The sequence below is a fragment of the Euleptes europaea genome, chromosome 6 (genome assembly GCF_029931775.1).
Source record: "Euleptes europaea isolate rEulEur1 chromosome 6, rEulEur1.hap1, whole genome shotgun sequence".
Lineage (NCBI taxonomy): Eukaryota > Metazoa > Chordata > Lepidosauria > Squamata > Sphaerodactylidae > Euleptes > Euleptes europaea.
The window spans coordinates 34,604,450-34,631,976 of NC_079317.1; the positions used below are offsets into that span (position 1 = coordinate 34,604,450).

At 44.5% G+C, this 27,527-nt stretch overlaps 1 protein-coding gene across 1 annotated transcript; it reads right to left on the reverse strand.

Moving 5' to 3' along the window:
• On the reverse strand, window positions 1-27,440 carry LRRC74A (leucine rich repeat containing 74A). Its single transcript, XM_056851846.1, has 14 exons — window positions 27,404-27,440; window positions 23,593-23,715; window positions 20,978-21,153; window positions 19,950-20,057; window positions 19,052-19,148; window positions 17,656-17,705; window positions 16,529-16,610; window positions 14,879-14,964; window positions 12,277-12,471; window positions 9,139-9,234; window positions 8,527-8,670; window positions 6,498-6,605; window positions 2,772-2,857; window positions 1-79 (listed from the first exon to the last, which is right to left on the reverse strand). The coding sequence occupies exons 1-14, from the start codon at window positions 27,438-27,440 to the stop codon at window positions 1-3; spliced, it is 1,467 nt and encodes a 488-aa protein (XP_056707824.1).
• Window positions 27,441-27,527: the final 87 nt, after the last annotated feature.

Consider the following 27,527-nt stretch of genomic DNA (forward strand, 5'->3'; position numbering starts at 1 on the left):
TTAAGTCTCTTCCTCTTTATTCTCCTCCTCCTCCTCCTCCTCCTTAGGCTTCTGTTTTGGCTCCTCAATTTTAAATTTACTGATTTGAAAGATGAAGGGAAAAAACCAATGAGGATTTCTCTTTAAAAAAATAACTTTTAAAAATTACTCTTTCCCCCCACCTCCCATGGCACATTAGAGACCACCTGAAATGAACTGGCCATTGAGCACAGGATAGCTAAAGGGGAAGCTCTTGCAAGGGCCATTCAAGATGCCTTTTAGCCCACAGCTACTTGTAGGGATTCAACTTCTAGCACATCCTTGCAGAAGGGGCTGTGGCTTAGTGGTAGAGCATCTGCTCGGCAGGCAGAAGGTCCAAGGTTCCATCCCCAGCATCTCCAGTTAAAGGGACTAGGCAAGTAGGTGATGTGAAAGACCTCTACCTGAGACCCTGGAGAGCTGCTGCCGGTCTGAGTAGACAATACTGACTTTGATGGCCCAAGGGTCTGATTCAGTATAAGGCAGCTTCATGTGTTCATGTCTTCAATGCACCATCAAGTCTCAACCAACTCATGGTGTCCCCTTCCATGGGGTGTTCCAGGCATGAGAGAAGCAGAGGGGGTGTTTGCCATTGCCTTCCTCCACGAAGCAACCCCAGTCTTCCTTGGTGGTCTCCCATCCAAGTACTAACCATTGCTGATGCTGCTTAGCTCCTAAGCTCTGATGAGCTCAAGCCCAACTGGGCTAATTGGGCTGCTACATCATTGCAAATCACCTAACTAAACCCATGGCGATTTGCTCCAGAGGCTTAATAACGCCCATGACATTGGACATACTTAACTAACTTGCCAAGAGCTAGGAACCAACATATGTAGGCCATGGGGACAGCAGTCTGAACAACAGAGACCAGGACTCAACAGGCAGTATCCTACTACTCTGTGTGAGGAAGGTGGAATTTCCCCACATCCCTCTTCATTGCTGCAGCTCTTTCTGACCCCTGCAAAGATCAGTGTCAGGGCTGCAGGACCCACGTTCCAGTGTGGTGCAGTGGTTAGAGCACTGGACTGGGATTTGGTTTGGGGAGGGGCTGTAGCTCAGTGGCAGAGCATCTGCTCGGCATGCAGAAGGTCCGAGGTTTGATCCCTGGCATCTCCAGTTGAAGGGACAAGGCAAGTAGGTGATGTGAAAGACCTCTGCCTGAGACCCTGGAGAGCTGCTGCCGGTCTGAGTAGACAATACTGACTTTGATGGACCGAGAGTCAGATTCAGTACAAGGCAGCTTCATATGTTCATATATTCATAAGAATTCTCACTCTGCCCAGGAAGTTTGCTGGGTGACTGCTGTCCAGTCACACACTCTCAGCCTAATTTGCCTCACCGGGTTGTTAGAATCAAGTGGAGCAGAGGAGAACGATGTAACCTGCTTTGGGACCCCACTGGGAAGAAAGATGGGGTATAAATGAAGTAAATAAACATATGTGGAGCAACAGCAGTGTAGCTTGGTGACAGGGGAATGAGGGGTTGAAACAGCTCCTCCTTCCTCTTCCGGAAGCACAGCTCAGCTCCACAGAGGGGACGGGGCAGTTCCACCCACTTGTTGTCCCTCCTTGCTCCAGCCTGCTGACTCTCTCAGCTGTTCCTCTGCATGAATCCTGAGACCCCAGAAATAGAGTTGCCATCTCCAGGTGGTGGCTGGAGATCTCCCGCTATTACAACTGATCTCCAGTCGCTAGAGATCAGTTCATCTGGAGACAATGGCCGCTTTGGCCTTTGGACTCCATGGCATTGAAGTCCCTCCCCCCCAAACCCCGCCTTCCTCAGGCTCCACCCCCAAAACCTCCAGGTATTTCCCAACCTGGAGCTGGCAGCCCTACCCAGAAAAGATCTTGCTGGGGGTGGAAAGAGCTGCCGTAGTGCAGAGGTATGATGGGAAGCTCCATGTGCCTTCTGTATGTGGATGGTAGGATACTGCCCGATACATACCTAGCTATACATGTGACCCTCCTAGGATACTATAAGGGTTCAGGGCCACGAGCAGGCCAGTCTCCCTATTTCCCTCTGTTGTTTGATTCCCCTTTAACTGACTCACAACTGCTGTTAGTGTTCTGAGAGCATGCTCAGTCCTCATAACTGGGAAGGGGAGGTGTCTTTTGATTTACAAACTGATATTTTTCTGAACACCCAGGGAGTCCGTTGAGGTGAGCCCCTTTCATGGCAAGCACACAGTCATTAACTTTGCTATTAAAGGGAACAAACTTAGTCCTCATGAATGGGGGTGGGGGGTGGGGGAGGCCCAGAAACTCAATGATTGAGAAACCCTTCCACATTTCCCTCTTCCAGATGCTGGAAGCTCTTAGAGGCTCAATCTGACTAATTCCCCTAACTCCTCTGGTTTTTCCTCCTTTAACGTGTTCTCTAGTGCTCTCAGATTCCACACCTACTAGAGCAGGCTCAGTCCTCATCAGGGTATTTTGGAGATTTAAAAAAATATTTTGGTTATTTCACAAAGCAGTCGTTTTCTGCATCTACCCAGAAAGTCTCTGAAATACATAGCCGCCTCTACTCTGTCTGCAGGTGTCCTGGTTTTGCTGCTTTTGTGATTGTTAATAAGAACCTCTCACTTTGCTTTTAGACATAGTAAATAATAACATTCTGGGCAGAAAAATGCAAAGATCTATCCTGGTTTAAAAGGTTTACTGGAGCTGACACTTGCCACTTGCTTATTTAAAAATGGAAAAGAACAATGAAGAGAGAATTTGTAAGAGGAGAATAATGATTTTTTTTTTGCTCACCTGTAGTCTACTTGCCCTGTTCTCCCACTGTCCAGCTTGCGTACCAGTTCATTAACCTGCGCTCGGTCCAGAGGGATCTTGGTTTGCTTGGGAAACAAGAAGAACACTATGGAATGTTCCATTCAGAATTGGCGATTAAGCATTTTCCCCACTATTGGGAGGCTACAGATCAGACTGCCTGCCTGTCTCCTCTTCCTTACCCCATGTCTGTGAAAGACACTGAGAGCCAGCATGGTGTCGTGGTTAAGAGTGCAGGACTCTAATCTGGTGAACCAGGTTTGATTCCCTGCTCCTCCAAATGAGCAGCGGACTCTAATCTGGTGAACCGGGTTGGTTTCCCCACTCCTCCACATGAAGCCTGCTGGGTGACCTTGGGTCAGTCACAGTTCTTTCTGAACTCTCTCAGCCCCACCTACCTCACAAGGTGTCTGTTATGGAGAGAGGAAGGTGATTGTAAGCCGGTTTGAGACTCCTTTCAGTAGAGAAAATCGGGGTATAAAAACCAACTCCTTTTCTTTTACTTTGCAACCAAAGGAAGCAAGCTGACCCACCCAACTCAGTCCCTTTCCTCTTAATGTGGTTTATACACAGCAAAATGTCCTGTGATGCGAAAATGCCTCATAATGCAAGGCAGGGAGCCTACCTCTATTCACCCTTTCTCACTGCTTCCTAGACTGCCCCATGATTTGTCTGGAATGTTAGTTCTTGCAAGTTAGCAGCCATGCTTTCAGCACCATTGCCAATCCCATTTCTAGACTTCCTTCAATAATCATCGAGCACCTTCTTATGCATTTGAATTTAGATCCTGCCTATTCTCATGGGATCCAAGTGATTTCCAACCACAAAACCACAATCCTTTACTGGGGCGGGGGGGATCCCTGTGGATTCTTTTGGACCTCTTAGGACTGGTTCACATATTACAAAGTACATGTGGAAGACAAATGGCTGTTATGAAGACCCAGAACAGAAGTCCCCACTGGGAACGTAATTGCCAGGCATTCATGGGCCCAATTTGGATTGGGACCATGGTGCACAAGGCAATTAGTGGGGGCTGCTAATCCCTGTGGCACTTGAGCTATGGGGTTCCATTTTCTCCCCCAAGCTGTTTAACAGCTACGTAAGGCTGTCTGGAGATCTGGAATGAGATATCATCAGTATGTTAATGACACACTGCTCTATTTTTCTTTGCAACAGAGGTGAGACTGTGAATGTTCTGAACAAGCATCTAGAGGTGGTAATGGACTGGATGAGGGCCAATAAACTGGAGCTCTACGCAAATAAAATTAAACTGCTTTTGCTCAATAATTGGGCTTACCACGGGCTAATAGTTGGGCTAATCCAGCCTCTTCTAGACTGGGTTGTGTTTCCTAAAGAAGCAGGTTTGCAGCATGTTGGTTCTCTTACATCCATTTCTGCAGATGGATGTTCAGATACCATTGGTAGCATGTAGCAGCTCTAACCAACTTTGGCTAGTACATTAGCTGTAGCCTTTCCAGAGAATCAGTATGTGGCCATGCTCAGTTGTCAGTTATCCATGCTCAGATCACATCCAGGCTAGATTACTGTAGGGTTGCCTGCCCTCAGCAGACAACCTTCAGGAGACTGTTGGGAGTGGGACTTACCCTAACAACATCCCATGACACCACAAAGTCACTTCTGTCTGTGTAACTGGAAGTGAGGTCACCATGTTGTGGGATGCTCTAGGATCCATCTGAAACTTTATCGATAAGACCATAGAGTTTTGAGTGAATCCTAGAGCATCCCACAATGTGGTGACATTATTTTCAGTTAAGCAGGCAGAGATGGCATTGCAGTGTTGCGGGATGCCATTTCACACACACCCTTTCCCCCACTGCCACCCCATTGAGTGCCAGCTGGTGATAGGAGAGTGGCAAATGACAAGCCTATAGCATTACAATGTGCTATACATACAGCTGTCTTCAAAGACTATTCAGAAACTTCAATCGGTTCAAACTGCAGCAGCAAGATATCTGGCAGGGACCAGTTACAGAGAACATATCTCACCAGTGTTGAAAGAATGCCAAATATTTATTGTGGCATACAGTTAAAGTGTTGGTTCTTTCCTTCAAAGTTCTTAATAGTTTGAGACCAGGGTTTCTAAGGATTTCTTCCTCTCCCATGAGCCTGCCAACAGCCAAGATCTTCATCTGAGGCCCTACTCTTTGTGCTCCAAAGGTGAAGTGGGACAGTTAGATGTGAGACCAGTAGCATCTTAGAGACCAGCAATATTTTCAGGGTATATGCTTTTAAGAGTCAAAGCTCCCTTTGTCAGACACGTCAGAGGTGAGATGGGTAATCATTCGAAACAGAGACTGCTGTGTTATGTTGGCTCGCCTTTGGAATGTTCCACCCATAAAACATCCGTTGGGTATCAAACCTATTGACTTTTTCAGCACTAGGTAAAAATATGTCTCTCTGCCTAGGTATGTATAGGCTGCTGAAGTTGGTTGGTTTTGTGGTGTAATATCCCCCCTCTTTCCACAATAAGTACAGCCGCCTCACATGTTTTCATTGCTTTTCTAAAATGTTAATTTCCCCTGTATCTTATGTGTGTGTGTGTTAGGTTGAAAAAGCAAGTTCATGTTATGCCACTGCAGTTTTTAATACTGCTCCTTTTTTACTTTGCTGGGCTTATTCAATGCTACTGATTATTTATTGTTTTAGGATGTTATTGATTATTTATTGTTTTTAACTTGGAAGTTGAGAACTTTTTAGTTGAGAAGGCAAATTCAAACGTTTTTAGATAAATACGTAAGTGCAACTGCCCCCCCCACTATACAGTGCCCCAGATCCTTCCCTTCCAATTTCTTTCTCTGTGCTATCAATATTCATGAGAAAGATGAAAGAGTGTAAGCACAAAATATAAGGTGAGTGCAGATGGTGTTTCTAGAGACGTATCAATGAATGTGGACAATCATCTCATGTTCAAAATTCACATCCTTATCATAGTAAATGTTATTCCTTAATTGTAAATAACAGAGATGGGAACAATAATTATCTGGTGGTAACTGGATTGCCTTGATATTGACTAGTAAAATGTATTTACTTTATAAATATAAATCCTGCATTCTGCTTTTTACATAGTACCTTCCAAGAAGATTTAAAAAACACAATAAATAATAAAATCAAAACATGTACTAGGACATCAGCCTTAGAGGGTATGTTGAACACTACACATTTGTTTAAGGGCCAAAATACACAATACAAAATCTACATGTCAGTACACAGGTTCCCAACCTGACTCACAGCTATTCATTCCGGTGAGGACTCACCTTTAAAAAGCTCTCAGTTTCTCTGTTTGGCACTAAATGGGGCATGAGCGAGGAAGGGGCTTTAGGCTTCCCCATCACAGCATTTTTGCCACTGGATATGGGGGGAGAGCCTGTTTGCCCCTCTCTCTGGCACCACATGTCCAACCCAGGGCACATGAAGCCCAAATTTCCTCCCTTCCCTGCACCCTGTTTCTAGCCAAATGGAGAGCTTTTCAAAGGTGAGGAACCCATGTCATGACACGTGGATTTGATGTAGTGTATTTCGGCTCTAACGGTCATTGTTTCCAACTAAATAACCTGGTGATTCTGGGAAGATGATGGGACTTCCAGCCCACAAACCTCAGCACCCTCCTCATTCTGAATATGTAGTACTGTTTTAGGAAGCCACGACAGTTAAGCTGTTCAAGCCACTTTTAAGTGCTCAGAGACACACCTGCATCATAGCTTTCCGAAATTCTGCCACAGTAATCTTCATGGTGCCTTCTTTGTCTATCTTCCTAAAGAAATCCCAGAGTCTCAGCTTGTTTTTGTCCAAGTAGATCTAGGGATAAAAAGAAATAAATAAATGCAAACGAATCCATAATCTCACTTTAGTAACCAACCCCTACTCCCCACCCCTTTCCCAAAGGATAATACTATCTGTCTTTCTTGATATTCCAGCTACATGTACCATGGTCTGAGCAGGATTTCCACCACCACTTAGTGAGGGTATGCCCTGCCAATTAACAAATGTGCTTGCTTTATATAACCTGTAGAATTCTGGGTGCAAAACTTTTATTTTTGTTTTTTAGCATAAAGTTCTAATAATTTTTAGCACCAGAAAAGGTGCCTGCAGATAATATAATTATGTCACAGGCTTTAGCGGTTCGCACTAAATAATAATTATTTAAAAAATACATTCTTCTGTACAACAGCACCATCTGGTGAGGCTTGTCGAGATGGCATGCTTTTAAAGATGACCCAAAATCCAGACACACTTCCTGTCTGTAGCAGTCAAAGGACAAAAACCATTATGGTAATACATGGCTTAATTGTTTTATTGTGGCATGATCAAAGAAAAATAGGTGGATAAATAATATATACAGACATGAATTGTGAGCTAAAGTAACAATGTGCAATCCAATGAAAACGGCACACACCAAATTAGCCAAGAACTGAACTTTTGATACCTGCAGTGCATAGCCAACTGGGAAACAATTTACTTTTTTGTAATTAGAAAACCATCCATAATCGTGAAAAGTGGTGTCAAATGATTTAATGAATTCTTGTTCAGAAGTTAAACTGTCTTGCTTGTAAAATATATACATAAATCAGCATAGCATATGTGTAGCAAAACCATAGAGTCGGTGGGAAATCCTACAGCATCGTGCCAACATGCAGTTCCTGGGTTTTGGCAAACCACAGTTTCATTTAGAGAGCCAGCATGGTGTAGTGGTTAAGAGCAGCGGACTCTAATCTGGAGAATCAAGCTGGATTCCCCACTCCTCCACATGAAGCCTGCTGGGTGACCTTGAGCTAGTCACAGTTCTCTCAGAACTCTTTCGGCCCACACAGAGGCAGGCAATGGCAAACTACCTCTGAATGTCTCTTGCCTTGAAAACCCTACGGGGTCACCATAACTTAGCTGTGACTTGACGGCTCACATATACACATACACACATGGTTTCATTGAGTGCAAGCAAGGTATGATTTGTAGTTTCATGTCAAACCAGAACTGCAAACCAGCTCTGCCTAGGAGGTGAGCTGCAAATCATAACTTGGGTTTGGCTGAAATCACAAACTTAGGTTTGTTGACCAGCGAAGGAGAAGGGAGAGAATGCACATAGTAAGCTTGAGACTCTCCTCCATGTCTCCCCTACCCGACTCCTGTCAGTTGCTGGCTGGCAACGCTACTTATGTTCATTCTTACATGTAATGAGAGAGAGAAAATACAATTCTTAGGGTTGCCAGCTCCAGGTTTGGAAATTCCTGGCGATCTGGGGGTGGAGCAGACTGCTGGACTTGATGGACCTTGATCTGATCTAGCATAGTCTTTCTTATGTTCTTATGAGCCTGAGGAGGGTGGGGTTTGGGGAAGGAAGGGACTTCAATGGGGTATAATGCCATAAAGTCCAACTTACAAAGTGGCCATTTTCTCCAGATGAACTGATCTCTGTCACCTGGAGATCAGTTGTAATCCCAGGAGATCTCCAGCCACCACCTGGAGGTTGGCAACCCTATCAATACTCCATATCACAGTAGAAGGCTTGCAGCCTGGCTCAGGCCTCCCTGGACCCCAGTAAAGTATACTCACTTCCCCACCCCCTGCTTGGGTCCTGACCACACACAGCAAATGTACAGTGATTGTTTCCAAAACCTGACTCAGAAGTCAGGCCCTTAGAGAAACATACTACACCCTCTGTGCAACTGCAGGAGGGACCCTGCGCACTGGAAAGAAGAGAAAAGCACCAAGGCATCCTCACCTGAATCATCTTCATAGGATCTGGACGGTACTGTTGCTTCTTGGTTACGTGGCCTCCAACCCCTCCATAAATGACATCTAATTCAGGGCGCGCCTCGCAAATGACATCCAGTAGTCGGGCAAAGCCTTCATTGACCAGCACATTCTAAAGTAGAGCAGAGAGGAGGTGATGCTAGATCCCATGGAGACATCTCTGCAGAATCTGGCCTATTTACATATAGAACCTGTGATCACTTCAGTGTGAGCCTGTGTGGTGCATGTTGATAGCATGTTGGAGACCCAGGTCTGAATCTCCACTCTACCGTGGAAGCTTACTGGGTGACCTTGGACCTGTCACACACTCACAGCTTAACCTACCCCACAGGGTTGTTGAGAAGATAAAACAGGAGCCATGTATGCCACCCTAAACTCTCTGGAGAAAGGACAAGTTATGTATAATTGACTAATTACAGCTTCCAATATGCTTAGAATTTTCTTCATTTGATAGAAAACCCTGAAACTCTTTGTATTATTTATGATTGGGAGGAATGGAAATGGTTTGCTAGAATACGGACCAAGGAAGCCTTTAGGAAGATTTAAGCATTATAATCCTTGCAGAGTCTTATAACCTTACCGAGATGTTGATTTCTTCTATCCTGGATTTTGAATTCCTTCTGACACATGTGAGGAGTGCGAGTGCACCTTCTACCGTGATGGGATTTTGTGACAACTGCGTGATAACAGAGAAAATATTAGCTGAATGTTCGCAAGGATTTCTCTTGCTAAAAATGAAGCTCAAGTTGTACTTCGGGGGCTCGATATTCATATATTTTACAAAATTTCTGCCTCGCCTTTCTGCCCTCATAAAGACTACCAAGGTGGCTAACACATCATAGAATCATAGAGTTGGAAGGGACCACCAGGGTCATCTAGTCCAATCCCCTGCAATGCAGGAAACTCACAACTACTTCCCCCACACACACCCAGTGCCCAGAAGATGCCCAAGATGCCCTCCATCCCATGAACTGCCCAAGTTAATAGAATCAGCATTGCTGACAGATGGCCATCCAGCCTCTGCTTAAAAACATCCAGGGAAGGAGAGCTTACCACCTCCCAAGGAAGCCTGTTCCACTGAGGAACCGCTCTAACTGTTAGAAAATTCTTCCTAATGTCTAGATGGAAATTCTTCTGATTTAATTTTAACCCATTGGTTCTGGTCCGACCTTCTGGGGCAACAGAAAACAACTCGGCACCATCTTCTATATGACAGCCCTTCAAGTATTTGAAGATGGTTATCATATTCCCTCTCAGTCTTCTCCTGTTCAGGCTAAACATACCCAGCTCCTTCAACCTTTCCTCATAGGACTTAGTCTCTAGACCCCTCACCATCTTTGTTGCCCTTCTCTGGACACATTCCAGCTTGTCTACATCTTTCTTAAATTTTGGTGCCCAAAACTGAACACAATACTCTAGGTGAGGTCTAACCAGAGCAGAGTAAAGCGATACCATCACTTCACATGATCTGGACACTATACTTCTGTTAATGCAGCCCAAGATTGCATTTGCCTTTTTAGCTACCGCTTCACACTGCTGACTCATGTTCTGTGTTTGGTCTACTAAGACCCCAAGATCCTTTTCGCACACACTACTGCTAAGACAAGTCTCCCCCATCCAATAATCATGCATTTGATTTTTCCTACCTAAACGCAGAACTTTACATTTATCTCTGTTGAAATGCATTTTATAGGTTTTAGCCCAATTCTCCAGCCTGTCAAGATCATCCTGTAGCCTGGCTCTGTCTTCTACTGTATTTGCTACCCCTCCCAATTTAATATCATCTGCAAATTTAATAAGCATCCCTCTAATCCTTCATCCAAATCATTTATAAAGATATTGAACAACACAGGGCCCAGGACAGATCCCTGAGGCACTCCACTAGTCACTCCTCTCCAAGTGGATGAGGAACCATTGACAAGTACTCTTTGGGTGCGATCTGTCAACCAATTACAGATCCACCTAACAGTAACAGGATCTAAATCACATTTTCCCAATTTGTCAACAAGAATATTATGGGGAACCTTATCAAAAGCCTTACTGAAATCTAGATAAACTATGTCTACAGCACTTCCCTGATCCAGCAAGGTAGTAACTTTATCAAAAAAAGGAGATAAGATTAGTCAGACATGACTTGTTCTTGGGAAACCCGTGCTGACATTGAAAACATACATAATAAAACCACATCTTAAAAACCATCAAAACCAACAAAAACACATCCTTAAAATAATTAAAACCAGAGTTAAAGTACACATATGAAAACATAAAAATGACAATTAAAACATTGGGCAGGAAGGAGGGCTTACTGAGGGAACACCAAACAAAACAAAACAAGTCTTCACCTGCTGGCGAACGATGGTACTAGGAGGAGACAGATGAGTGTCCCTGGGGAGAGAGTTCCAGAGTTTTGGTGCCATGACTGGGAAGGCCCTGTCTCAGGTTGCCACCCAACTTCAGAAGGAAGGGACAACCAAAGCAAGGCCTTGGGAGATGACAGCAGTGATTGGTTAGGTTCATAAGGAAGTGGTCTTCATGCATGCTGGTCCTAGACCATGTAGGGCTTTGAAAGTCAAGACCAACACCTTGAATTGTGCCTGGAAACAGATTTGGACCCAGAGTAGATGCACTAGAATGATTTGGTCCCTAGGATCCCCTCTGGTTAACATCAATGCCATAGAGTCTCGTTGTGAAAGTGGCCATTTTCTCCAGGTGATCTGATCTCTGTCGGTTGGAGATCAGTTGTAATAGCAGGAGATCTCCAGCTAGTACCTGGAGGTTGGCAACCCTACCAGTTCTGCTTGCTTTCTAAGCTCTAACAAGTCCAAGCTAGACTGGGCTACTCAGGTTGCTCCAGTCCCATTACCCTTCACCTTTGTTTGATTCAGTTCCCAGCTCATTTTCTACCTAAGAATCCTGTACTTTCCTCACTGTATAACCCAAGGCACAATTTCTTATCTTAATAAGCTCTGTGAGTAACAGTGGGAACATATCATGAACCTGAGGGCTAGAGCTGACCTTCTAGTGGCATATAAAGCAATATTCATATTTCTTAACATGAAGATGTAAAACCACAGCCAGTGAACATGCTGCATTTTAAATGTTTGGATTATCTTAGTAGCTTTATGGTCATGCAGTTTTATTGCTATGCCTTTTTCCTGTAGATTATAAATTTGTGGAGCTTTTTGAAAAACAATGTTTGAGTTTTATTTGTCTTTATGGAATTTTTGCTTTCCTTAGAACAGAGGTCCCCAAACCTTTTGAGCCTGTGGGCACATTTGGAATTCCAACATGGCATGGTGGGCACAGCAACAAAATGGCTGCCACAAAGTGGCTGTCACCGGAGGCGGAGTCAGCCACAAAATAATTGCCACAGCTTACCTTCAGTCATATCGTGCAGATCCTTGTGCTGTGGTGGCAGCTGCTGCCAAAGCAACATTTTAAAACATCTGCACAGCCAATCTGAAGCCTTGCTGGGCAAAAGCCCTACCTGGCCCTGCCCACTCCCTGAAACAGTTGGTGGGTGCTTGAAAAGGTGCCAGCGGGCACCACTTGGGAACCCCTGTCTTAAAATTTAAAAAAACCCTTGGGCACTTTTTTGGCAGAAGTGTTTTGGCAGAAATTCTGTAAGTAAATCAATCAACAAACAACGCTGCTGACAGTCCATACTTAGCCAGTCTGAAGGCTTTTGTTGGCTTGAGCTCAGGAAACAACGGCCTACCTTCAGGATTCGGAGGGTTCCATTGACTTCTAAACCCTTGCTCAGCTTTATAGCCCCTTCACTGTTGATGTGGTTGCTGCTTACGTCTAGCTCAACCAGCACGTTGTTGACTTTGAGAGCTTCTCCGAGGGCGAAAGCACCTTCATTCCCAAAACCGTTCCATGAGACGTCAAGTACTTTCAGTGTTCCGTTAGTCTGAGAATGGGCATGAAGAGAAATTGATGCCGCTAAGGTACAGCCTGCCAATGCAGCAATCCTTTTCTCCTACAGACCTCCCTCTCACAATGATCCAGGTCCTAAAGGGCTGTGATGGAGTAAGCCCAATTCACTGCAAGATGGCTGTAAGAATGCCTTGAAAGTCAGAATGAGAGTCACCAACTGAGGGGGGAAATCCTGTCTGTTCCTTTAAGCCTTCTTCAGACATTATATACTATCATGACTGGCTGCCCTCTCCTGAGCCCCAGCCATGTTGTAACGTAGCCAAGTCAGGCCAAGTAACTCACACCACCTTTTAAATGTAAAAGGTTTATTAAGAATTAAAAGGTCAAACTAATTAAAATGCGAGTTACAGAATTCTTAAATGTACGCTGGCAAGAAAATAACAAAAGTCTTTCTAATTATACTCACTACTCTACTACATAGCTGATGGTCTTGCTATTAAGCTAGGCTGGTTCAGGTCTTAGTTTCTTGCATTGAGGCATTGCTGTAGTCAGGCAGAATAATGTGCAAAGCAGTTCAGATAATAAAGGAGGTTACACTATGAGTATGGCTGAACATATGGCAAAGTAGACCCTAGTCTGATGACCCATGACTTCTACTCAGGGGTGATGCTACAGAGAAGTCTCTAGATGGTTCAGACCGGTTCAGGCCGGACTGGGTTCCTAGGAGTGAAGAGTGAAATCATTCCCCTCTCCCAACTTCTCACAGAGGAAATGAGTTCTCCAGTTAGGCTGGTATGTTGGCTTGACCTTGAGCAGGTCTTATCAGCCTGGTAACAGACTGCAGGTGCATCTTGTTATCCATGGGCTCTGCTAGGCCTCCACGAGTACAAAGCAAAATTCTAGGCACTCAAAATGGAGAATAAGTGATGCTAAGCTAAAGCTTAATACAAAATGAGTGTTCTGTCTTCACATACCGGTATCCACACGTACCAGGAGCTTCCCAACTGCACCTAAATTCTCCTGATATGTGCTGTCACCACATTGTCTGATCAGAGCAACACACATATTTTGGATGCATGTTCAGCTTCAGTACATGCAAACTGACCACTGGACTTTTCAGGATTCTTGTTCATACATATCAAGGTTGTATGTGCATATAAAACATGTATGTTGCCGCATTCAGACAAGGCAACCCCACATATTTTGGAGAGCTTTGTGTGCTCTCAATACATGTAGTTGCTGGGTTCCCACTGCAATGTCTGCAAATGGCTTTTAGTGCTAGATAGGACTATCCCCATATCTGTTTTGGTACCTTTCCGGTACTTAACTCCCACTGTGACTTCTCCTTGGTGCCAGTCCAAACACTAGCAATTTGTCATCATGTTGACTGACAGGCAAGTATTTTCTCACAGCACCAGATGATATTTTGCTCTTGTGTATGTGTGGGTGCTTTCCCTTCAGCCATTACCTCCACCCAGAATGTCCTGCTGTATCAAAAACCAAACATTCAGGGGGATGAGGCAGAACTGAGGAAACGAATGAAGTGGACTCATTCTTTCTATCAGTCATTTCAGCTCCTACTGTAATCATCTAGACTAATTCAGTGTTAGAGAATATATTGGGGAAGAATGGAATTTGCATTTCAGCCATATGAGGTAGGACTTTTCCTAAAAAGCTTCACAAGTAACAGGGCAATTGAGCAGTTTAGGCAAAATAGAAAAACAGGCAGTGCAACTATAGGAGAAATAAAATGTTGCAGGTTTTTAAAAATAACTTCTGAAGAGGGGATATGTTTTGCAATAGCTTCACTTGGATTTGTGCCTAAAATGGACCCTTCTGTAAAACTTGGTGGTTTGGAAAGCTTGTAAATCCTTTATAGTAAGTGAATAGTTAAGGTGATAGTTAAGAGACAGTTAACAAAACTCTATACATTAGCAGATATTTCAAGACATTTTGGTGCCTGATGCAAGAAATGTCAGCCCTCCCCCTCCTGATATAAAGCAAGATGTAATAAATTATTACATAGACGACTACATCCTAATATGTCACCTGATGCAATTCTACCACTAAAGTTAAATATGTCAGTACCCTAGCGCTGTCTGGATGAAGCCTTCCCTGTGAACCATATATAAGCCACCCTAAGCTTTTTTAGAGGAGAAGCTGTGTGCACGTGTAACAAATAAAGAAATAAAGGTGAACAGTGTGCAGTAAGCATGCCCTGTCTTCTCTCAACCCTGATTTCCCTGTTGATTTTTGGAAGCTTTTTATTATTGCTTCCTGGACGCCGATAATTAAAAAATTTTTGTTACACACGCAGAGCTCAACATTCAGTCTTGCTCCCTGGTTACTCCTGTTCCCTACCACAGACCTGCTTCCACTGTCCTGTTCTGCCTCACGTCTCTTGATCCCAGGACTTTGTCTCAACATGAGAAGATGCTTACCCTGAGACCAGCACTCAGGGCTACTGCCCCCTTCATCCGCAGGTGATTCCAGCTCAGCTTCAGAACCTCCAGGGACTCGTTGTTGGCTGAGGAAAAGGAGCAGAGGAAGTTGCCGAGGAAACAAAATTGGGTGGGTGAAAGGAGATGTCTTTTCAGGGGCATGTGAAGGGGCCTTGAGAGCCAGTGTGGTGTAGTGGTTAAGAGGCGTGGTTTGGAGCGGTGGAGTCTGATTTGGAGAACCAGGTTGGTTTCCCTACTCCTACACATGAAGACAGCTGGGTGACCTTGGGCTAGTCACAGTTCTATTAAGAGCTCTCTCAGCCCCACCTGAGGAGGGGAAGGGAAGGTTTGAGTCTCCCTTAAGTGGCAGAGAAAGTCGGCATATAAAAACCAACTCTTCTTCTCATCTCAGAATCGTGTTGTAATACATGCTTTTTAATGACATTGCTAGTGTATACAGCCACTCCTGGTGGTTCTAAGAGTTAAATCTCTCAGGGGGCAATGAAGTATTTTCACTTTGGTGCATGTGCCCCCAAACTCCTTGTGCCTGTGGGCACTTTTAGAATTGTGACATTGGGAAGTGGGCACGACCTAGGGCAACCTGCAGAAGACTGGAGGAGGGACATAGGGAGTGGATGTTGGCGATGGTGTGACACCACTTCCAGGAAAACCTGGAAATTACATCACATCTCTTTAAGAGTCACTGGAAACTATGGTTCTGGTGATTCCTAGAGAGGGCTGATGTCACTTCTTTGTTTTCCCTAAAAATGACATCATGCTGTCTATGCGACAGCCATGTTTTAAATATTTCTCCCACTACTATTTGGAGTGGAGGCAGAAAACAAGCACCAGGGACAGGCAAGCCTAGCACCACCACAAAACGTTGCTGGATGTTTTTGAGTTGCAGCTAGTCTGTAATAAGAGCCAAAAACATATTCTGTTTGGACTTCTCAATGTATTTTTGGCAAGGATTACTTTAATGTAGCTTCCAGAGACTCCATAAATGATCACCACAATGGAGTGGAGCAGAGAGGGTGTTCAATCCTTTCCTCCCTATGCAACTTTCATTGATAAAGGGCCCCCCTCTTATGTAACCATCTGCCTTTGTCACTGAGACTTAAGTGTGGTTCACCCAATATAACCACCAAAAGTTTTTAAGAAGATTTTAAATGTGCGCAGGGTTGTTAGGGAGTAAGTGGTCCTTCACATATCCAGACGTTAAACTGGGCTTGGAAACAAACTGGCAGGCAATGATATAGACATGAGAGTGACATATGATACCTTGGCACCCAAGTTATCTATCTAGTCACCACAATCTAAACCAGTTATAGTTTCCAGATATGCTTCCAAGGCAGCCAAATGGATAGAACATCACAGTAGTCTAATTGAGGTGCAAGTAAGGTATGCTTTACTTTGGGTAGGTTGCTGTTTTTTGAGAAAAGGGTGCTTCTGGTGAATTAACCCAAGCTGGTCAAACATGCTTCTGGCCACCACCATCACCTGAACATCCCAGTATAGGGATGGAATCAGAAGCATGCCCCAAATGGTGAGATTAACCGGGAGTGCAATCCCATCTAACACAGACTAGAGATCCCCATTTGCAGTGGTGGTGGCTGATGAATCTGTAGAAGCAATGAACCAGGAGGTTACCCAGCATCTGTCCCAGAAGCTCTCCTCCTTTGTCAGCAAACTCATTGTGGCTGAGGTCCAGCTCAATCACTCTGTAATTGTTCTGTGGAGAGAAAGGGTGCACATTCTTTGAACATTCGCTGTATTCTGCCCAAGATCCACAAGCTTTAGCCATGCAACCACAGAATGGTGGCCATGGCTGCCTGTGCATGCAACTGTCTTTCAAGAGAACACATCAACCAGCTTATCTGAAATAAGGATGAGAACATCTCCAGAATGGTGCCATATGCGTATGTAACCACACTGGTAGGACGCATGCATGAAATACCCATGTTGGAATGGTATCAGGTATGTTAGATATGTCATTATTGCACTCCCCCTTCAATAAACATTATCCACGGCTACTGAGACAGGTTGGTGCCCCCCAGATTCCCTGTTGCCACCCAGCCTGTGTCTTGATTAACCATTTTAATCTGTGTTTTAATAAGGCTCTCTTTCAATCTTCACACAAGTGCAAAAATGCAAAGCTTGCTTGTTTACTGTCTTATATGCCTGCATTGGTTGTACTGTGAAAGGTGTACTCCTCTAGAGCATATTGCAATTAATTGGTTGAGTTTTGTCCCTAATTAGGGCTTATAGCTGAAATACATGATACAGATGACATACATATGTATACATACATGTGCCAATACGTGTTGTTGTTGCTGCTGCTGTTACACTCTAAGCATTATGACAGGCAGGGTATAAATATTTTTATAAACAGATAAATACAATTTACATTACTTATGGCCTTATGCATATATGTACCCTCTTCTAGTTCCTGAATCTTTCTTCAGTTTTCCCCGTAGACAACTTTTAAAGGTAAAGGTAGTCCCCTGTGCAAGCACCGGGTCATTCCTGACCCATGGAGTGTCATCACATTCTGATGTTTACTAGGCAGACTATGTTTACGGGGTGGTTTGCCATTGCCTTCCCCAGTCATCTACACTTTACCCCCAGCAAGTTGGCTACTCATTTTACCGACCTCGGAAGGATGGAAGGCTGAGCCGGCTACCTGAAACCAACTTCCGTCGGGATCGAAACTCAGTCATGAGCAGTACTGCAGCTTACCCCTCTGTGCCATGGGGCTCTATAGACAACTTACTCACCATTAATGATTCGGAAAAGTACGGTGCTGCTTCTTCCCTAAAGTTGTTCCCTGAAGATAAAACAGAGGATGTTAACAAAACTGGGGGCTTTTTCATACAAGATGATTTCATTTCTGTGTAGGAAAGCCACAAGTTCAAGAACATGTAAAACGCAGGCATCTATTTCACCACACATCTGCAGAATGAAATGATTGGAGGGAGACTTCTGGCAAGTGAGCAAGTAATGAAATAAATATGGAAGTTATTTGTTACTCATTATACTACATGATGTATGGAAATGCCTTCCATGTAGGAATGCTGTGCAAAGCTGCCTTTGACATCAAAAAGAGCTGTAATCAGACACTAAAACCAGTGCATAACTGGGGAGGGGGATTGCTACATGATTCTTCATTTACTTTCCCCTTAATGTTAATGTTGTCCTGATGAAAAATCATTGGTAGCCCAGTAGAATTATTTCAGGGTAGCTGCATGTCACAGTTCCTGTCTGCAGCTCAGGTCCCTAACATTTCCCACCAGAAAACACACGAAGCTGCTTTCTGCTGAGTCAGTCCATTGGCCTCTCCAGCTCCATATTTCCTGCTTTGACTGGCAACAGCTCAACAAGGCTGCAGGCAGAGGTCTTTTCCACACCTACTCCCTGAGAGCCTTTAGCTGGAGATACAAGGAACTGAACCTGGCATCTTACCTGAGCTGTGGCAGCCCACCATCCCAAACACACATTCCTGCTAGATGCTTGACACTTGCCCACCTCCATTTTTGCAGTCTTGGGAAGCAGAGAAAACAAGATGCTTATAAAGTCCCTGCTGATTTATGGCTGATACCGTACAGTGGCAGGGCAAATACGGTTGCTAGCCCAAGGCTGGCAGCTGGTGGAAGGCTCACTTTACGGGGCACATGCATGGCAGGGCCCTTGCACTACCAAGTTTACATAATGCCCCACCAATCACAGTTGGCCCCTCCTACCATATCATATCCCCCCCCTTTTTATTTTGCTGCCCAGCAGCCAAATCAGTTGGACACAGATGGATTTCCCAAATCAAAATGTAAACTCCAGGGCAACTCTAGCATTTCTGTCCCTTTGCTTGTTCCATCTGCTCCCTGTACCCCGTAGTTGTTTCTCATAGGTGGTGGTCAAGTCAGTAGCTGGGGATCCCAGCCCCTTCTCCTAAGGATCTATACATGCCGGTTTTGTTTCTGACCTACAATACAGTGGGGAAAAATATTCTATACCCGTTGTGAGTTGCGCAGGCCTAAGCAATGGAAAATGTACAGAATCATAGTTTCTAATTTCCAAAAGCTAATCAACCACACTTCAAAATCTTTCCAGGCATTCAGAAATATGAACATTGTTTCAGTGTCCCAGCCTAGCCTCTGCTCATCAGTGCGGGAAGCCCACCTGCAAGTTGAATGGCCCGGATATTCGAAATATTATCGAGGAACATCCTGCAGATGGCTTCAGCTCCTTCTGTGTCAAGGTGATTATTGGAAATGTTCTGAAGGGGCGGGGGAGAGAAGGGGAGAAATTTTAAAGGATGAAGCTGTTCCAAGTTTCATCTATTTTTGAGTACTTTTAAGGAGCAAAATACACAGTTTTGACTGTTCTTTTTAAGCTACAAAGCAGCCTCAGTATCTGCATTCGGGAACAAAGAAGTGGTAATGGGGAGGTAGTTCTTATCCCCCCCCCCCACTGGCCACTTTGCCATTTAAAAGAGCCTCTGCTGTTTCCAACCCACCCACCACCTGGTAGGATTGCCAACCTCCGGGTAGGGCCTGGCGATCTCTTGGAATTACAATTCATCTCCAGACGACATAGATCATTTCCCCTGGAGCAAAGGGCTGCTTTGGAGAGGGGACTCTATGGCATTATACTCTGCTGAGATCTCTCCCCATGCTCCACTCCCAAATTTCCAGGAATTTCCCAACCCAGAGTTGGCAACCCAACCTGCAAGGGAAAACACAGGTTCTCCATACTTTCCCCTCCATGGAGAAAGGGGAAAGTTTAAGCTGTCATTCCTCTTAAGTCTTTGAATTTCAGCATCCTATAGGTCTTTTTTTTAATTAGGGATGAGAAGAACACTGTGAGGAGAAATGGAACTGCTGTCATTTATTGATTTGAATTCCCTGCCCTGCCTATCTCCAATAGGAATATATGTAGCCAGGATTCTGCTGGGTTACACATGATACACAACACACACACACACAAAATTGCCTAGCCAAATTTCTGATGCAGAGCTCATTCTAAAGCCAAATATAAATAAACTCCCTCACTCTCCATACAGGGAAAGATTGGATACCAGCTCCTGGATGTAGCAGTTCTCTCGCAGCATCTGTACCAGGTATGTGGCTCCTTCCCCCAGAATCCAGTTATCCACTAGCTGTAATTGAGTGATGGTTGTATTGGACTACAGAATGAAGAATTCAAACATGGACAGAGAAAAGCAAGCAGATTAGTTTAATTTACTGATGGAGAAAGCCTTTATCATTAAATGCTAAGATTGCTCTACAGACTATTTTCCACCACTATCACCCACCCCCAAGAACATAAGATGTATACACCAAGCCAGCTAATGTTGTTTGGGTAATGATCAATACGCATTACAGAGGTCACTGCTTCTTCCACATGGCATTATTTATTGGGCAGATAATGTTACATAATAGAGCAGGGACCATTTACTATGTGGTGGTGTTTATAATGTAATATTGAAAGCTCCCCTTACTGAAGCATCAGAGGAACTGCATAATGAATCTTTAGACCCAGAGAAAGATAGGAACTGGGGGCCAAGCCAACCCGTACAATTTCCCTAATCAGAAATGCCCCTGAGACTGCTTTAAGTCTGAGGAGGAGAAAAAGACAGGAGCCTGTCTTGTTTTCCCCTGCCAAGTTTTAAGCCACATGGGGTGGTGGTGGGGAGTCATTTCTGATCAGAGAACTGGCACAGGGGGATGAGCTACCCCTGCCCTTCCCTAGCACCAAGCCCCAGTTCATATCTGTAGCTGTTTCCTTGCAGCTTAAATGCATAGCTGAGGATCTGATCCCCAGATTCACCACTGTGGTTTGGTCCAGGATTGAGGAGCTAAAACTTCTCTGCTTTTTTTAAAAAAAGTTTTTTTAAAAAGACAAACAAGAATTCAGTACAAAGATAATAATCTGTTAATATCAAGAAAGCACATGACTGATTCAGATAAGCCAGAGCCCGCACCTATGACCTTCAAACTGCTCTCCAAGCTCTCTTAAACAGTGCCTTGCTGATAGGCCATGAGGTCGGTGCCTGCCTCAGCCCTTCAGGAGGCAGCTGACAGCAGGGAGGCAAGTATTACTTACAACTAGAGCAATGGCAATGGCTTTCGTTCCCTTAGGTCCGAGCCCATGATGATTAAGGTTCATAACGGGCTCCTCCATGTTCCGAATGAAGTAAGAGACAGGAATCACTCCCACCAGTTTGCAAGCCTCTCTGTACAGCTCTGCACCCTTTATGGTTGTAAATGATCGCTCGGCATCTGCAAAAGGAAATCAGTAAGGTTGGCGATCCCTTGCCCCTTTACTCATGGCAGAGAGGAAACTGACAAGTCCCTGCCTGAGAGATCCAGGGAGGTGATAGTTTCGGAACTGTGACATCCCCTAAAGTAGTCATACAAATGACTCTCTCTGAAGGTCTTCCTTGGAAACTTGTAGACCTCATGCGCTTTTCCGCATGTGTGTTTTTCATTGGCTCCAGCCCTGTACAGCTTGTTTTTTGTTGACCCTATTTATGCTCACTTTACACACTTACTCCAATATAGCAAGATAAATTCTCATGTAGAGCTGATATGCATTGTGACAGAGATCTCCCCTGCAATGATTTTGATGGCTATATCTGCTGGGGATGTTTCTGTGCACATCTTGCAAAATTTGTTTTTACTCTCTGCTGTTCCACTTCTAACCCCCCCCCCCCCCAATTATACTTGAATTCAATTCAGTTAATGTTTAACAAGTTTGTATGTGGTTATAGACAAACAAGGATTTTAAAAAAGTATTCTCCAAATTCCTAAAAGGGAAGGTGGGTCAGCAGTACCAAACGTAACTAATTATTAATTATTATTAATTATTAACAAATTATTATATAGCATCAGTATTAAAGGCTATTATTGAACTAATGAGAGGATGCTGGTCAGGGATAATGAGCAGATATGAATTAAAGACCCTTTGCTTTCGGCTGACAAAGAGACAAGGAGGACAATTTACAATAACAATTAATAACCTAATAACCTAAGCTAAACAGGGTCAGCCCTGGTTAGTATTTGGATGGGAGACCACCAAGGAATACCAGGGTTGCTGTGCAGAGGAAGGCACTGGCAAACCACCTCTGTTAGTCTCTTGCCATGAAAACCCCAAAAGGGGTTGCCATAAGTCGGCTGCGACTTGACGGCACTTTACACACACAAAGGTAAAAATAGTCCCCTGCGCAAGCACCGGGTCATTACTGGCCCATGGGGTGATGTCACATCCTGACATTTACCAGGCAGACTATGTTAATGGGGTGGTTTGCCATTGCCTTCCCCAGTCATCTTCCCTTTATCCCCAGCAAGCTGGGTACTCATTTAACTGACCTTGGAAGGATGGAAGGCTGAGTCAACCTTGAGCCAGCTACCTGAAACCAACTTCCATCAGGATCGAGCTCAGGTCATGAGCAGAGCTTTTGATTGCAGTACTGCAGCTAACCACTCTGCACAAGGGGCTCCTTAACTTTTTACTAAAGGTAAAGGTCCCCTGTGCAAGCACAGGGTCATTCCTGACCCATGGGGTGACGTCACATCCTGATGTTTTCTAGGCAGACTTTGTTTACGGGGTGGTTTGCCAGTGCCTTCCCCAGTCATCTTCCCTTTACCCCCAGCAAGCTGGGTACTCATTTCACCAACCTTGGAAGGATGGAAAGCTGAATCAACCTTGAGCCGGCTACTCTTCCGTCGGGATCGAACTCAGGTCGTGAGCAGAGTTTTTGACTGCAGTACTGCAGCTTAACACTCTGCGCCACGGGGCTCCTTTTTACTAGTATGGAATAAATACAAAATAAAGCTTTCTCCAGATAGCTCACCTCTATCATAAGCAGCTGGAGATTTTGATGAGCATCAGAAGTCCTAACTTGCTACCTTGAGTAAATGGGAAAGATTCAGCCTAGATTGTTATAAGAACTTGTTGTATCAGAGTGATACAGAAGAAGAAGAGTTGGTTTTTATACCCTGCTTTTTCTCTACTGTAAGGAGTCTCAAAGCAGCTTATAATTGCCTTCTCCTCCCCCTCTCCCCAACAGGCACCTTGTGAGGTAGGTGGGGCTGGGAGAGTTCTGAGAGAACTGTGACTGGCCCAAGGTCACCCAGCAGGCTTCATGTGGAGGAATGAGGAATCAAACCCGGTTCTCCAGATTAGAGTCCATCGCTTTTAACTACTACACCATACTGGCTCTAAATATGATGATTCAATATGATGTCGTATGGAAAAGCAATGATGGTCATATACCATGGTTGGGACATCTGCAGATGAAAAATGTTTTGGCAAAATGACTTACATCTGATATACCTTTAAGGCAAATGAATGAATTTGAAAACTTGATTTTGCAGCCTCAGAAACATTTTCTCTCAAAGGACTATAATCTGATTATGAATACTGTACCTACTGCTACAAGTAATCATATAAGTGGGCTCAGAGTCTAGGCTATTTAAAAAAAAAAACTCAGTGGCTTCTCAAGGATCTTAAGTACAGGTTATTTTCTCATCACTCACGATCTGGTCCCTTTAACAGGAGATGCCGAGGACTTTCCGCATGCAAAGCAAATGCTCTGTCACTGAGCCACAGGTGCTTCCAAGGTTAAGATGACCTTGAGCAAGCCTAATTTATCTTACAAAGTGATCGCTAGGGCGAGGGGAAAGGTTTGGTTGGAAAACAGGACAGTAAACAATCACCTTCTATTTCAATGTCTGTGTCACAACTGTCTGCCCTTTCTTTCTCCTCTTCATTGTCGGTGGCCTCCAAAGCAGATTCCTCCTCCTCGGATATGGCGAATTGTGACATCTTGCCATCCTGGTCTGGAATAAGAATGATCACAGTCATCCGCAAAGGTGAACTAGACCCATGCAGTGCCCAATTCATACCATGCTGCACAGGGAACCTGCATTGCCCAACCTTGTCCTCTTTGATATGCATCACACTCACCAAAAAGCAGTCACACAGCTCAATGGGACGCTCTCCACAGCTGGAGGCAGAAGATTCAACAGCTTGCTACCTTTGGGAGTGCCTCTCCAGCAAACCAGCTTCAAAGAGGCATCAATTGCTCTTTTCCAGTGGCTTTGATACCTCTGGAAACTCTCTTCTTCTCCCCCCCCCCCCCAGTGTTGAGCTACTTCTCGTGCTGGCAATCAGTTATCATTACTGCATTCCCCACATTTTGTTGACCATCAACCAAAAACGATGCCAGTTGCTTTTAATCCCCTCTTCCCTGTGACTGACTGATGGGAGGTAACACATGATCTACCTTTCGTATTGATGTAAGAAGGCTTTAGGGTGTTCTTCAATAAGAGGAAATAATTTGCCGATGCCCCCATGCACAGGGGTTGGAAGCGAGATTTGTAACTGGATGCCACTCGACGTGATGCCACCTCTCTCGCCTCCAATTCATAATTTATTTTACAATTAGGGAGAAACAGAGTTTGGAAAACTGCCTCTTGAGAGAAATCAAATCATATAAGAGCCTCCAGTGGTGGCGTTGCTGTAGCTTTCCCTGTCTGACGTGTGAAAATGGGGTTAATGTTTTTCCCCAGAGTGTTTAAGCCCCTTCCTTCATTCCATTTATTGGGTTACTGACTTGCACTTTTGCACCCTCCTTAAATGTTATTCAATATTCAAGTCTGACATGAGATCCACAGTTCAGTCATCCAAGCATACATATGTGTGAAAAAATAGAGAGCGCTGGCTTGGGGCCCATCGACGGGTGTCTCTGAGTTCATTGGATCACAGCTCTCCATATTTAAACCACTAGGCCTGTTCTTACTTTCAAAGAGCAGCATGTAAAGGTGGGGAGGGGGAACGTTAATCACCACAGCTAATTCAGACTCAAGATGAAACAGGATTAACACACTGGCAAGACTTAGAAGCTAAGCAGACAGATAACCTGGTGCCTTTGGGAATGAGTACGTGGGGATCAAATGAGGCCATCGCGTTCCAGCCTCTTCTTGAAGGCAGATCTCTCTCCCGCACACACACATACACACACACCACACACACACACACACACACCGCTTGGATCCAGATTAGCATTTCTACATGCACAGGGATTTCCACCAGTAGAATATGACTTTCTCCCTCTTCCTGCTGCAGCTCAATAATGCCTCCTGGAATTCTTTGCTGCTGGAAGACAGGGGCCCCTGTCTTCAATCAATCAGATTCCGGGGGTTGTTTTGGGCAGCAGTGGGAGGGGAAGGTGGGAAAGTCACACTCTATGGGTAGAAATCCTTGTGTATGTAGAAATAATCCACAGAAACAATCTTTCCATTACAATAATGGACAATTGTGTTTGTAACAATTCAAGGAGCTCCCCCCCCCTTTTTTTTTTTTTTTTGCAGGGGAGGGCATTACAGTTGTTGACTTTTCCCCTCAGTCTGGACTTCATCTCATTTCATGTCCTTCAGTTTACTCTTAAACACAGGGATGGATCTCACCTCCCTGTGCTGAACACTATCAGAGAGAGAGCTAAACAAGCAGTCAGAACTCTCCAACAGTAACAGAGAAAGCCCTGCTTCTTGTGCTTAGGGCTGCCAACTTCAGCTTGGGAAATTCCTAGATATTTGGGGACAATGCCTGGGGAGGGCAGAGTTTGGGGAGGAGAAGGTGTTCAGCAGGGATGTGATGCCATAGAGTCTGTCCTCTGAAGTTACCATTTCCTCCAGAGGGCTGATATCTGTAGTCTGGAGGTCTGTTGTATATCCGGATGAACTATACTGAGTTATTGTACATAGCAGACAATAGTGCATACTGAATTATTTTTAATAAGTTCTAGTCCACGGTTTAGAGAGGAAATTGTGGAGTTCATGATGGATTCACAGTATGATATCTGCAGAACCTTTTGTGGTATTCATGTGGTGGTTTTTATTTTAAACAGTAGCCCTTCCTGGCTGATAAAAGCCACCAGAGGGGGACTGGCCAAGTGGGTAAGGGTAGTGATAAATGCTTCCTTGAGAGCAGGAGTTATGCTGCCCGTGCCCAAGGAGGCAGTGATTAGACCTGTTCTGAAAAAAAACCTCTCTGAGCCCTACAATGTTGGAGAGCTCTCCAATCTTCCATTCTTGGGCAACATGCTAGAGTGCGTGATTGCTTCTCAGCTCCAGGGGTTCTTGGAAGAGATTGATTTTCTGGACCCATTTCAATCTGGCTTCAGGCCGGGAACAGAGACTGCTTTGATCACCTTCGTTGATGACCTCTATCGAGGACTAGATGGGGAAATGTGACCCTGCTAGTTCTGCTGGATCTCTCAGTGGCCTTTGATACTATCGACCATAGTATCCTAATGAGCCACCTCCTAGCGCTGGGACTAAGAGGCACTATGTTACAGTGGTTCAAGTCCTATCTGGGAGGTTGGTCTCAGAAGTTAGTGTTGGGGGATTCCTGCTATGCCCCGTGGCTGTTGGCCTGTGGGGTACTGCAGGGTTCGATCTTATCCCTCATGCCATTTAATATCTATATGAAGCCACTGGGAGAGGTCATCAGGAAGTATGGGCTATATTCAGATACCTAGCTCTACCTTTCTTTTCCAGATAATTCCAAGGATGCTACTGATGTTCTGAACCAATGCATGGAGTCAGTAATGGGCTGGATGAGGGTGAACAAGCTGAATCAATCCTGACAAGACAGAGGTTCTTTGGGATGGTAGAAAGGCAGACGGGGGACCTTGAGATCTTCCTGTCTTGGATGGGGTTATACTCCCCTTGAAAAGCCAGGTTCACAGCTTGAGAGTGCTGCTTGACACAGCACTCACCTTAGAAAATCAGGTGGCTGCAGTGGCTCAGAGTTCATTTGCCCAGCTTCAGCTGGTCTGTCAGCTGCACCTATTCCTGATTGAGTTAGATCTGGCCACAATGATCCATGCCTTAGTTATATCTAGACCGGGCTACTGGAATGTGCTCTACTTGGGTCTACCCTTGAAGAGTGTTCGGAAACTGCAGCTAGTGCAGTATGTTGCAGCTAGACTGCTGGCTGGGCCAGCTATCAGGAGTCTGATACTCCAGCAATTACACTGGCTACCAATCCACTCCTGAGCCCAATTCAAGGTGTTGGTTTTGTCCTTTAAAGTCCTACATGGCTAGGGATTGGAGTACCTGAGGGACCGTCTTCTTCCATATGTTGCTGCCTGGGAATTAAGATCACAAGGAGAGGCCTTCCTTACTGTCTGACCAATAAAAGAAGCTTGTCCCACTGGCACACAAGAGAGGGCCTTTTCAGTGGCAGCCCCACAATTATGGAACAACTTGCCCAGGGAAGTACACCTGGCCCCCTCATTTTCAATCTTCAGGAGGCAGTTGAAGACAGTTGCATTTAGGACTGCCTGCCTGAACTAATTTGGTTTTTTATTTATTGGCAGTCCTAATTGGAGATTTTAAATTGTAGTCTCTTATGTGTTTTTTTAAATCATTGTTGTATTATTTACATTGTAAATAACCTTGAATTCTACAAGGTAGAAATGAAGATAAACATTTTAAATATATAAATTGGTAAAAGCCTCACCTCCCTCCTCATCAGAGTCAAAGTTGTAAAATTCCATGGTGTCGTTAGGGAACCAGGCCTTCTGCTGATTACTCCCCCCTTCTTCTTACTGTGTTATCAGTAATTTACAGTGTTTTTTATTTCT